At 38.8% G+C, this 13,344-nt stretch overlaps 1 protein-coding gene across 1 annotated transcript; it reads left to right on the forward strand.

Annotated features, from left to right (window-relative positions):
- The first annotated feature begins 21 nt into the window (after positions 1-21).
- On the forward strand, positions 22-12,540 carry traf2a (Tnf receptor-associated factor 2a). The gene is made up of 10 exons (XM_026342363.1): positions 22-225; positions 1,917-1,995; positions 3,139-3,237; positions 3,366-3,527; positions 5,307-5,381; positions 5,490-5,564; positions 6,876-7,358; positions 8,604-8,781; positions 8,857-9,005; positions 10,130-12,540. The coding sequence occupies exons 1-10, from the start codon at positions 38-40 to the stop codon at positions 10,346-10,348; spliced, it is 1,707 nt and encodes a 568-aa protein (XP_026198148.1). The 5' UTR covers positions 22-37; the 3' UTR covers positions 10,349-12,540.
- Positions 12,541-13,344: the final 804 nt, after the last annotated feature.

Genomic DNA, 13,344 nt, shown 5'->3' on the forward strand with positions numbered 1-13,344 from the left:
ACCCCGCTGAGTACCCCGATATTGTTGAAGGGAAATAATGGCTGCACAGGAGCCATCTCCACCATCTTCCCTGGAAGGCAACAAACCGGGCTTCCCGAAGACGATTTTAGCCAACAGCCACGAAGACAAGCATCTGTGCAATTCGTGCCAGAAAATCCTGAGAAGGCCGTTGCAAGCCCAGTGTGGTCATCGCTACTGTTCGTTCTGCTTCCACAAAATTGTGAGGTGAGTAGTGCCATGGCTGCTAGCATGCTAGCTAGCTCGATGAGCAATCACAGCATGTCACTAGCCCTCCTTCAAAGATCTTTAATTTAATGCTACGCTGTTTATTGTCACATGTGCCGCTATATACGAGATAAAAATACTAGTTAGGACATATACAGTGGCTGGCAAAGAGATATAGTACATTTCTGCATGAAAGTAAGAAGCAGTCAGTACTTTATCTCAGTAAAATCTCAACTTGTGTGATGGGTTGGTCAGGTGTCGCCGTAACCTCTGCTGAGCTCGGCCGGACTGGAAGCTACCAGAACAGTCACTTTATTGAATTAAAGTAGCTGATCCCAGCTCGGTGTGTATGCCGAATTTACTAGAAGGTCTGTAGGTAAGGACCTGGCAGGAGTCTACGCATGTCTGTCCCAGTCCATGTATTATAATTATTATTATAATAGTTTTTCAATGGCTGGACGTCAGTAAGGGTCGTACCGCTCACTGTGTCTGATGTGATGGGAGGTTTTCTATGTACAGTGACACAGAGGTGAGTGGGTGTCAGAGGGATCCTCAAATATTATTCTGCCCAGGGCCCATGGATAAGGTAATGTGCTAATGGAGTTCCAGCAATATGCTGACAGAGAACTCAAGAATCACACATAACCAATGTCCTCAGCCAAATGTGTGGCATTAATCTGGGTTCAGTTTAGCAACACTCAGGAAACACAAAGACATCCTGTTTAGAATGAAGTGAGTACTGCCTCGTTTTATAATAAATTCATATTAATAAATCATGTTTATTGTCTTACAATAATTGTTGTTATTTTTGTGTCGACATGCAGAGTAATAATACTCAATAATATAAAATAATAATGACATCAATTTTAAGGTTCATTGCAATAAAGTTATTATATACTATACTACTACACCACTCCTTGCTGTGAGAGTGAGTCTTGATAAAAGATGGAAGAATGCACAAGAGCATCAGCAGCTACTGAACACAAGCCGAGGAACAGGAATAGGAAGCACCACCACTACAATAACAGAAAGAACAGTGCACATCCTTAAAAAACTACTTTGTGCACAGTTAATTAATTACTCATGTTGCATTGAAAAACTGACTCACTGGTAAGTGATTCTGATTTTGTGATAAAAGTCTCTGTAGCTATTGGTTTTTCACTGACTGATCAGACAGAGTGAAGGACGTTACTGTGTCGACCTCTACAGACAGTGACCGGGAAGAAAATCATTGCTCATAAACTGGCACAAGACTGCAGGATTACCCTTGGTAGGATGTTCTTTTGACAAATTAAACCCAAATACATGTGTCCTGGCCTGGTCTACAATACCATAATATGAACTACCAGGAGTGTTCAATTTTGTTGTAAACTGGAAAACAGAGAAAACAGCAAATGTTTACATTTCAGTAACTGGAACCAAACACTATAATTTGCTTGAGCAATGACTGATCCAGTTAATAGAACTGGTGTGATAGTGCGACGCTGTGATTATGTTTGCATAAATGTAATTTAAAACCATTTTATTCTTAACATAGTCACATGACAAAAACATACAGCTACTTAGAATCTTAAATGATCTCGACTCAAAGGACCCTTACTTTTAAGTACTACAAAGTACTACATGGCGAGTATTTTAACATTGACATTACAGACATAATAGTACAAATGTTTGTTTTTCCTGTTTTCAAGTTCTGGACTACAGAAGTGCAGTGCTTGCATCAAAGAAGACCTGTTTGAGGAACCCACCTCTATTCTCAAGCAAGGTGGTGTAAGTACCTCACACTGCATCTTTATAACATTCTCACACCCTTTCATCACATGAGGCCGTGTATTGTTGTGCACCAGGAGGAACCCAGGACCCATTGCACCAGTGTAGAGTCTGACAGTGGGTTCAAAGATTTCATCCCGATATTTAATGGCACTCTGCTGTTGTCTAGTCTGTAGAGGTCTGCGAGTCCCTTCATGGATATGCCTCTCCCAGACCATCAGTGACCCAACAGCAAATCGATCATGTAGAACGTTATTACAGGCAGAATAACGTTCTCCACGGCTTCTTCAGACCCTTTTACGTCTGTCACATGTGATCAGGATGAACCTGCTCTCATCAGCGGCAGACCTAACAATTCTAGTGTTCTACGGCAAATATCAATCGAGCTCCACGGTGCCGGGCAGTGAGAACAGGACCCACCAGAGGTCTGGTGCTCAGTCCACCCTCACAAAGTCTGTTTCTGATTGTTTGGTCAGAGACACTTTAAATGTGTTTGCATGAATGCAATTTAATACCAACACTTAATATAGTCGCATCACAAAAACATACAGCTACTTAGAATTTGGAAGATCTCGACTCCAGAAGTTTAAATGACTTAATGCGATATACTGATTAAAATTTCTTCCTTTATTTTTTTAGAAGTATAATTTGCTTATGACCTATTTTCATTCTAAGTTAGATTAGTGTCATGTCAAAAGAGAGCAGGCTCCCTGCCATATCTTAGCGGAGACCAGACATTACACAATCACTGTCTTGTGCGTCATTTTGCAGACTGCTCCAAGACTCTGTATCACTGTTGGCCTTTCTATGCAAGGAAATAAATTTACAAAAGATAGCTCTGTCATCGAGGTTTTGTTGCAGCTCTTATCAGATATAGTTAGTATTTGAGTTTTTTTTTTACTGTAATGTCATAGTTACAGTTTGTTATCAGGTCCAGTGTGCTGTAGAACACAGTCAACGCCACAAAAACTGTCCAAGCACTAAAACCTTGTTGATGGAGAAATTAGAGCCAGGAAAGAAAAGTGAGCTCCAAGTATCACGACCCTGTAAACCGATGCAGCTTGTTTGTAATACTACCCCTTCAGTAGTAACTGAAGCCACGAACCAGACAACACTGACAGCAACCTCTGCTTTTCCATCCAGGCTTTCCCAGACAATGCAGCTCGGAGAGAAGTGGAGGCCTTGGCAGCCGTCTGTCCCAATGAGGGATGCACGTGGATGGGAACAATCAAAGAATTTGAGGTGCTCATTAATGCATCTTCTCCCAGTCTACTGTCCATTGAATTGTGAATGACACACACACCACCTGGTAGATATCAAACAACAACTATAATAATAAATAAATTGTTTTTTTTTTTGGTCACTTGTAGGCCAACCATGAGGGCAACTGTGATTTTATGATCATCCTGTGTCCGTCCTGTAAAGAGTTGATGAGAGCCAATGAACAGGAGCACCACAATGAGAGAGAATGCCCAGAAAGGACTCTGAACTGCAAATACTGCAAAGAACCCTTCTTGCTAAAGAACATCAAGGTCAGGATTTCTCTGTATTACTTTAATCCAATGCTGAGATGTATACATATATACATGTGATACTTGCAGGTCTATTTGCAGTGGCAAGAAAAAGTATGTGAACCTTTTGGAATTTTGTGGTTTTCTGCATTAATTTGTCTTAAAATGTGATATGATCTTCATTTGAGTCAAGAGTATTAACAAATATAATGTGCCTAAAGTAATAACACCAAAAACAAATTTTAATCTTTCTTGTCTTTATTGAGAACAACCATGAAAACGTCACAGTAATAGCGGAATAGCATGTGAATCCGTTGAATAATGACCTCAAAAAAGCTAACTGGACTCAGTTTGGAGGTGTGGACTAGAGCTACTTGAACTGACAAAAACCACTCAAACTTTTTGAGTTTGCTCCGCACAAGAAGAATATGTGAACCATGCCTCACCAAAAGGAGCTTTCAGAGGATCTACGATCAAGAATTGTTGATTTACATAAAGGGTTATAAATTCACCCGTCTACAATAGACAAACAATCTACAAATGGAGACACTTTGGGACTGTGGCTACTCTACCAAGAAGTGGGGGGCCAGTTAAAATGACCCCAAGAGCACAACAAACACTCATTAATGAGGTAAAGAAACATAGACAGCCAAAGATTTGAAGGCATCATTGGAACTGGTTAACATCTGTGTGCATGAGTCTATAGTGGACAAGCAGGGTGTCTATGGCAGGACACCATTAAGGAAGCTGCTCCTTACTAAAAAGAACATTGCTGCACACCTGACATTTGCCAAAGAGCACATTGACACTCCACAGCAGTATTAGCAAAATGTTTTGTGGACTGAATAAACTAAGATTGAACTATCTGGAGACAATGCACAGCACTGCATCGGGCGTAAAAAGGGCACTGCATATCATCATGAAAACATGATGCTTCAGGACCTTGCCATTTTGAATTTTGTTATTTTAGGCACATATTAATACTTTTGACTTAGATGAAGATCAGATCATCTTTTATGACAAATTAATACAGAAAACCACAACATTTCAAAAGATTCACATACTTTTGTTGCCACTAGTCTGAACTTATCATTGTAAATGTCAGTTGTAAATAGTGCAACACATCAATTGTGAGAAATTAGGTTTTTGGCAGTATTTAGTCATTTTAAGTTTGATGCTAGCAATATGTTTAAAAAAACATTTCTCAACAACAAATTGCAAAGGATTTTGGGGATTTCATCATTTGCATTGCATTAAAATCCATCAATATGATCTTTTTTTATGTTTTACTATTATATACACATCCAGTAAATGTATACATATGTACTATGCGGAGTCCAGCTGTCAGAGACCACTAGTTAATAAATATCCTTTTTTTATTTTTATTTTGTTGATGAAGTTATCTACAATATATTGTTATTGCAACTGTACTTCTTTCTTGTTTGGTCGAAACATTCCTCTACTCATCTGAGCAGCTTCTGCAGTCTCTGGACTTCTATTTTGCATTTGTTTTGAATGTAATACAAACAATTTCATGGAACAGGAAGACACTTCAGAGTGAAAAGTTATTTGGCCTTAAAGGTTCTGATTAATTTGGTAAATAAAGTTACTTTGGCAGGTTTTGATTTATGAGTTTCCTTGTAAAAGGCTGTCTCATATGTATTGGACAAAGTTTGTAGCCCTTGAAAAAGATGCAGGAAAAGTGAAGGAGTAGTAGGAGGTCAGTGTTTCGACTCCTGGTTCCTCTCAGCTACATACCGAGGTGTGCTTGGTTTAGTATTTTTATTTCTTACCCAATAGGCTCACGATGAAATCTGTCCAAAGTACCCAATGATTTGTGAAGGCTGTGCCAAAAAGAAGATCCCAAGAGAAAAGGTATCACAGCTATTTATTTCAAGTAAACTTTCATAATTCCATTGAGCTTGTGAACAAAGTCTCCTGTTCTAAATATCATTAGCTTTTTTATGTTGTTTTGTTTTGCAGTATGTGGACCATATTAAACTCTGCAGTAAATTTAAAGCACCATGCAGATTTCATGTTGTTGGCTGCGATACATCTGTAAGTAGATATTTTTTGTTCATAATTTGCTGTATGTGTAACGCTGGATGTAATAACTGCTTGTTATTTGATAACTAATTATTTTGTTTAAACCATGCTGAATGAATATTGTGAACTTGTTATATCATTCAGCAGCTTTTACCTGCCTGATAATGGAGCTTGTGTTGTTGAGTATGAAAACCATATACAATTTGTGTATGTAGAATAACTTAAATACGGAGTCACGGAAATCGGACTACTTCAAGTGCTACTTTTTCAGTGTAGCAGTGTTAGAACATGAAATGGGGGTGTTTAGGCTTTTAGACACTGATTGACAGAGAGTGAAAACAGTTTAAGTCAGTTTTTGGACAATTGAGTGCAAATACGAAACACTACACACAACAATTGCTGTTCACAGACCTGCCTGTTGGACATATCCCACCTCTGTCATGGTTGAGTCTACTGCATATTTATACTCCCTATTGCCTGAAGATATGCTAAGAAAGTACCGTAATGTTCAGTGTAACATCCGTGTTGTGCGACGTACAGGGACAGTAAGAGTGTAAGTAATCAAGAGGCCAGACCCCCCCCAAAAAAGAAAAAACAAAACAAAAATGGAGTCTGAGAATTGCTACGCCTCTAGTGTTTAGTAGCAGCACTAAAACAGTTTTAAAAGCATACTCTAGCGATTTAACATGACATAACTTGATCCTTTAACATTATTTGGCTCTTTAAGTTTGGGAGTAAAGTTTTCTTTTTCAATTTATTAAAAAAAAAGGATCAAATCTATTGGTTTTTTCCCCTTCACCTTCTTTTTGTGTAGTACTCACAACAGTAATGTGTCATTAATGTAGGCATTAATCAGTGTAATGCTGTTCAACAGCCAGAAGTTCCTGTCTGCTAACTTCAAACAATCGCTGGTTTGTGCTATATTCTTTACAGAACTGTTCAGATTTCCTCACATTGAGCTATTTTTAAGTAATATAGCTTCATGTGGTAATGACCATTTTTCACAATGAAAACAAGATTGATATGTAACAACAACCTGAATTCATCTGCAGGGCCACTGTAGCTCATGAGTTTTAGTAAAGGAGTCTCCTCAATTGAACTTGCCTAAATATACAACCAGGTATTTGGACAGTGCCCAATTTTTTTGTTTTCTCACAGTGATGAATTTTAGTACATACTGTTTGCTAGGGTGGGTAACCCAATTAATGAAGTGCCACTGCACTGCTTATATGATATTGGTCCTGTCATTATTTGCAACAAGACTGGGAACTGTTGTTGTTTTTTTAAATTTTTTTTTAGTATGTATATTTCTTTGTCTTCAAGGTGGAAAAAGAGAAGATTCATGACCATGAGCGGCAATGTTCCTATGAACACCTCAATCTACTCCTGCATTTCATCATGGGCATTAAGGTAAGCCTTGAGAGCCTGCAGCCCCAGAGCCTGGAGGTAGCTAGCCATAAACTGCAGGAGCTGCACCAGTCCCTCAGGGACTTGGAGCTGAAGATGAGCCAGCTGGGAGGTGTTGGTGCAGCTCCCATTCAGGGGGCATGTGCCGCGACCCTGTCCACCTCCTTCACCCCACTGCCCAGTGCTGTGGGTGCTGCTCTGGACCTTCAGCTACAGAGCGAAAAGACCAAGGTGGCAGAGCTGAGTCGGCGCTGCCAGGAGTTGGAGCTCAAAGTGAGCACATTTGAAAACATTGTCTGTGTCCTTAACCGAGAAATGGAGCGTTCCTGTGCCACCATGGAGGCCTACAACCGCCAACACAGACTGGACCAGGACAAGATCGAGATCCTCAACAACAAGGTACACAAATGACGCATGAAATCTATAACCTCTTGATCTACTTAAAAGCATTGCTGGACTGCAAAGTCAAGACAAGTGAGCTTTGCCTAGCAAATCAAACACTGGGGTCAAGGACTGTTCATGATATTTCAAGTGTTGATTTTGCTCTTTTACTTTCAAGTTGCAATGTTATTCTACTTCAACAACAATTCCAAAAAAAAGCTAGACCACTGTGTAAAATCTAGATAAAAACTAAATGTAATGATTTGTAAATCTCCTAAACCCACATTTTATTCACAATAGAACACAGAAAACAGATACAATATTGAAAATGAGGAAATATACCACTTTAGGAAAAGAAATCAGTCATTTTGAAATTGATGGCAGCAACATGTCTTAAAGTTTAGACAAAGGCAACAACAAACTGGAAAAATAAGTCGTACTAACAAGAAAGAGTTGGAAGAACATTTTGCAACTAATTAGGTTCATGGCTGAAACTTGGATCCCCTTAATCTTTAGGCCCTAAGAGGCAATCTGTTAAAAACAGTAATGATTCTGTGATGGACATCACTGCATGGACAGAGGAATACGTCTAAACATCACTGTCTGTGAGCACATGTCACTATGAAATTCTAAAATGCAAATATGAGAAGAAGACACTGCCGTCTTCTCTGCACCTGATTTAAAATGGTCTGTGATAAAGTGGAAAACTGTTGTGTGGTCAGACAAATCCAAAGTTCATATTTATTTTGGCACCACATCCTCTAGTCTAAAGAGGAGATGGATCTTCAAGTTTGTTATCAGCGCTCTGTCCAAAAACCTGCATCTCTGATGGCACATCTGGAAAGGAACCGTTAATGCTGAAAGATATTTCCGGGTTTTAAAGCAGCACGTGCCCAAGGCATCCTAACCCTAACCCTTCTATATTTCAGCAGGGCAATGCTAAACCTCATACTGCATCTATGACAACAGCATGGCCATGTAGAAGAGTCCCTGTGCTGAACCGGCCTGCCTGCAGTTCAGATCTTTCACCAATTAAAAACATTTGGTGGATCTTGAAACACAAAATGTGACATTGAGGAGTCAGGACCGTCAAACTGTATCCTATATCAGACAAGAATGGAACATTCCTCTCCCAAAAATCCAGCAACTGTTCTTCCCATTTCCCAGACAGATACTGATAAATATGGTCCAGTCCAACTTTTTTGACACATGTTCCTGTCATTACTTTCAAAATGACCTTATTTTTTTATTGCTGAGCTGCAGGTTCGTCAGCTGGAGAGGACTGTGAGTCTGAGGGACCTATCCATCATGGAGATGGAGGGAAAAATGAGGGAGTTGTCAGCAGCCACATATGATGGCGTTTTTGTCTGGAAGATTTCAGACTTCACCAAGAAGAGGCAGGATGCCATGGCTGGCCGTGCCCCTGCAATGTTCTCTCCAGGTAACAATTTCACAACTACCATCAAGACAAATTCAGACAGTGGATAGCATATAAATTGTGTATTATGTTTTCCAGCGTTTTACACCAGCAAATACGGCTACAAAATGTGCTTGCGGATTTACCTCAACGGTGATGGGACGGGCCGTGGCACCCATCTGTCTCTGTTCTTCGTGGTGATGAGAGGACACAGCGACGCTCTCCTCAAATGGCCTTTTAATCAGAAGGTGACACACATTACAGCAAGACAAACCTTTTGTTAATTCACAGTCATTAAATAATGCTTAAAATGTATTTAAATATACACTTTTTACTTCCCTATTCATAGTATTGTTTGTCTATTCATTATTTTGGACCAGACTGGCTTTTTCCCAGATTACAGTTCCTATGCTAAGCTACGTTAACCACATTCTGATTACAGCTTCAAAAGGAAACAAAGAAATAGAAAGAAGCCATATTATGCATAATATTGCACATAAGTTTGCGTGTTTATTCTGAGGCTGAAATAGTTTTGATGATTTTCAATTTCAAAAACTGCAATTTTTAGCAGTTTTATCTTGACTTTTTTTGTTAGTTTTAGATCCTGTCTCTTAAAAGCCTGCTTGCCCGCCCTGGGCCCACTCGGGTTTGATTGGCCCGCCTGCCGTCCTGCCATTGAAAAACTGTGCGGACTTGTGTACTTTGTAGCTGATAGACCTAAAACACAGTCTATCTATGGGGGTTATGGATTATCCTTTACTGATTTTGAATCATGCATTAGAACTACCAAGTTAAATGTTGACTTCACCCATTTTCAGCTTGCTTGCTATGGTTCTGACATGGGGATTAGATCTAGGATCATGTAGCATGCGCTAGCTGGCCATCTCATAAATGGTTAGGCAATGACCTGGCTTGTTTTGTTAAACTGGCTTTACTGTACAGTTATTTATATTATATTACATTCAGAAATGTACATGGTGAAAAATGCATGTGTTACAAAAGTACTATGATCATCATCAGGGAATAGCAAAAAACTTACTGCTCAAATGAGCATCAGTAAGATGATAAAGATTCTCACAGACAAAAAAGACTAGATGGACTAGATGGAAAGGTTTGACACAAAAAAAATAAAATTACAGATTGTGGAGATCTGTGTACATCATCTAAACAGGAAAACCCCCCCTCCAAATCATGTGATCTGGAAAGGCAGGAAGAAGTTTGATGTCATTCATATAAATGCCCCATAGTAGAACTATAGTAAGCAAGTTGACAGTGGGTGAAAGTTCCCTTTAAAGTGTCACTATGCTTGGACTAGAGTTGCATTTTTTTGTTAGAGCAGATGTAAAGCTGCACTCATAACATCTGTACACAGGTTACCCTAATGCTGCTCGACCAGAACAACAAGGAGCACATAATTGATGCCTTTCGGCCAGACATCTCCTCCTCATCCTTCCAGAGGCCTGTCAGCGATATGAACATCGCCAGTGGCTGCCCACTATTCTGCCCACTTTCCAAGCTGGACTCCAAAAATTCATACATACGTGATGACACCATCTTCATCAAGGCCATTGTAGACCTCACTGGGCTCTAAGCAAAGGATAAAGACATAAATCCAAGCCGGACAGCTGTTCATAATTGCCATGAATGAATCTAACTTGAATCAATCAATCTATTATATCATCAGTAACTGGCTTTTCTGCTTCGGGTCTGTCTAGTTGTTTTGGTGCACACAGTTGGTGGCAGTGTGGGATGCCAGAGACGTTCCATCTTTATTTGGCCACTGGTCACAGTGGGTGATGGTTTTCAAACCCTCCAACCACTGTAACAATTTTACAGTTTTATTTTGAAAAAACATTAATTACCTACAAAGTGACTAAAGAAGAGAGTAGAATACAGTACAGTATTTAACCGTACATATGAAAGTACAGTGGCAGGTGTTTATTTCAACTTCGCAGAAGACACTTTCACCTGTGACTAACTACTAACTACAACTATGAAATTGTCCCTAATAACTAGGGATAATCCTTCTTGTACCATAGATGAGGCTAACTGTATGTATGTTGAGTGTTACACAGACAAACAACCTAATTGTTTTTGAGGTTTAAAGTGATTTCACAAGAATTTTATGGCCATTCATATTCAGATGTTTTTGTTTTTATGTTGAAATTAAATTAGGCAGGCATAACTACCATATCTCAAACTAAAATGCAATATATATACAAATTTGACTTATTTTGGCCCTAAAATATAATAAAACTAGTATGTTTGAGATTTGATTATTTGTACACCCACAGTAACGCTAGCATTCAGCAGGAGTTGCATAAGTGGAATTGTTAACCCTCCTTTTACCTCTGTTTTGCTCTACGCTGTATCATGCGATAAACAGCTGTTCCTTTAACTTGCTGGGTGCTATGTTGACCAGCTAGTTGCTAACTTTGTCAGCTGTTTGGTGCTGGGCAGATGGGGGACAGTGAAGTTAACCTTTACCTTTACTAAAAATAGCTACCTGCTGCTGAGTTCTCTGAGAGTAAAAAACAAAACACTGTAAAAACTGTTGGTCATATAATCAAAACAGTTAACTAAAAGACACTAAATCAGTCAGTAGACATGAGTAAGAACTGCCAAATCTGGTTATTATTTCTTCTGGGAATGAGACTGTGAGTTTTATTATTATATATTATATATTAAATTGGAGTTATTTGACCTAATGTTCATGTAGGGTGATAATAATGCAGCTTTAAAAAAGAAAATCTGGCAAACTACAGATGGCTTGTGATGCAAACTGTATTCTTGTTATCCGATTTTCACCTGGGTTTTTGTATTATATTCTTGTCTTTTTAAAGTGGTACATTTTGAACACATTATAAAATTCCAGCATATTGTTTTTTTATTGAAAAATACTGAGCGTTAGACCAGTGACACAGTAGCTATGTAGAAAAAATAGGCCACAAACACAGCGATAGGTCAGCCATGTCTAGGCCTTCAGTGTTTGTGTGGACTGCCTGACATTTGGCTCATGATATATATTTCTTTTTCTTCTTTTTTTCTTTCTTTCTTTCTTTCTTTCTTTCTTTTTTTCTTTTTTTTTGTGATTGCGTTTTTTGCATTTACAGACTTGGTGTTCCAATAACCGAGTGACACCCATGTAGCCTTCAGAGTATTGCTCAGCTTTGCACACAGGTTGTAGTGTAGTTTGGATTTTAAACTCATTTCTGATTTTTAACATTTGTGCCTCCAAGTCCTGTGTTCATTAGTAATCATGTTGTGGTGGTGAACATTGCTTGAATTCCATGAATTCTGATTGCAGTATTTCAGATGTGAATAATTTTGTGTGTGTGCGCGCGCTGGCGTGCGTGTGTATTCTCGTACTTCAGTGGTCACCAACTCGTTTTCCAAGGGGGCCGTATTCTGTGCCTTTGGCATGCCCGTGTCAGCAGACATATCATGTGTGCTGGTGTAGCTTATTGTTTGTACCTCACTGTGCTTGAAATGAGTTCAAATGCATTAATAGCTTCACGACAGACATATCAGAGGGCTGCCAGCACCTCCCAGCACGGGGAGCATTGAGAGCATAGGGGGCCAGGTGTGGCCCATCAGACCAGTTGTAATGTGCTGTGTCATTTATTTGCTGTTAGTTGCAGTTTAAGTTTCATGTTGGATCTGGAAGATGTACTGTAGCTTACAACAGTTTCTAGGCTGTTTGTCCAGGTATCCTCAACAGGGACAGTGGTCAAACTTATTTGTCCAAATGGAAAAGTGACATTTTATTAGAAATAAAACATATTTACCTACAAGTTCTAATAAATATCTTTTGATATTAAACTTTTTTCAGCATTTGTCTGCATATTTACATTTCCTTTGACCATTTTTTTCACAATGTGTTTAATAACCCCCATATGTACAAATAATAAAATTAAAATGATAGAATATAAAATAAATTATCTGATTATTCACAAATGCACATAAAAAAAACAAACAAATGCTAGAGTGTGTTCACAAAGTCACGTCATGTTCTCCTATATTTGTTGTGTCTCACACACAATGTCTCACAATGGCCCCTGCTTCAACTTTTCAAAGCCAACTTGGGACACACATTGATTCAAGATTTTTACGTATATACCAATTATGCACAAACAGTCCAGGCACATAGGAATTCTTGTGCAGGGCTCTCTTGTCAAGTAAAAAGTAAAGATCGTGAGGCACTGAGGTGTTATTGCACATGCTATTTACATGTTGTTGGTTTTTGCTATACGTCTCACTGTGGCGGAAAAAGAGAGAATCGTCTTCCATGTGTGATACTGTCCACTCTGGTGGATGAGATTACACAGAGTTGGGATCATGCAGCACTGTGAGAAAAAAAACAAACAAAAACAAAATGAAGGTTTTAAATGATTTATTAAAACTTTACATTTACTTTCTGAAGTAAAAAGCTGATATAATACCCTTATTTACTATATCCAAAAAACTACCAAACTGAACTGAACAATCTAAGAAGGGTTACACAGTTATTTATTTATACAACACTCTTGGACTCCACATATCCACAGAGACATGACCTACAAATGGTGAATGTTCACTTCAAACAAG

This window comes from Anabas testudineus, chromosome 9, assembly GCF_900324465.2.
Source record: "Anabas testudineus chromosome 9, fAnaTes1.2, whole genome shotgun sequence".
Lineage (NCBI taxonomy): Eukaryota > Metazoa > Chordata > Actinopteri > Anabantiformes > Anabantidae > Anabas > Anabas testudineus.

Bases quoted from the DNA above. Each gene is read 5' to 3' on its own strand.
- traf2a (XM_026342363.1), top strand. From the start codon at position 38: ATGGCTGCACAGGAGCCATCTCCACCATCTTCCCTGGAAGGCAACAAA. The intron at 1,996-3,138 runs GTAAGTACCTCA...TTTTCCATCCAG, and splicing joins CTATTCTCAAGCAAGGTGGT to GCTTTCCCAGACAATGCAGC. The intron at 8,782-8,856 runs GTAACAATTTCA...TATGTTTTCCAG, and splicing joins CCCTGCAATGTTCTCTCCAG to CGTTTTACACCAGCAAATAC.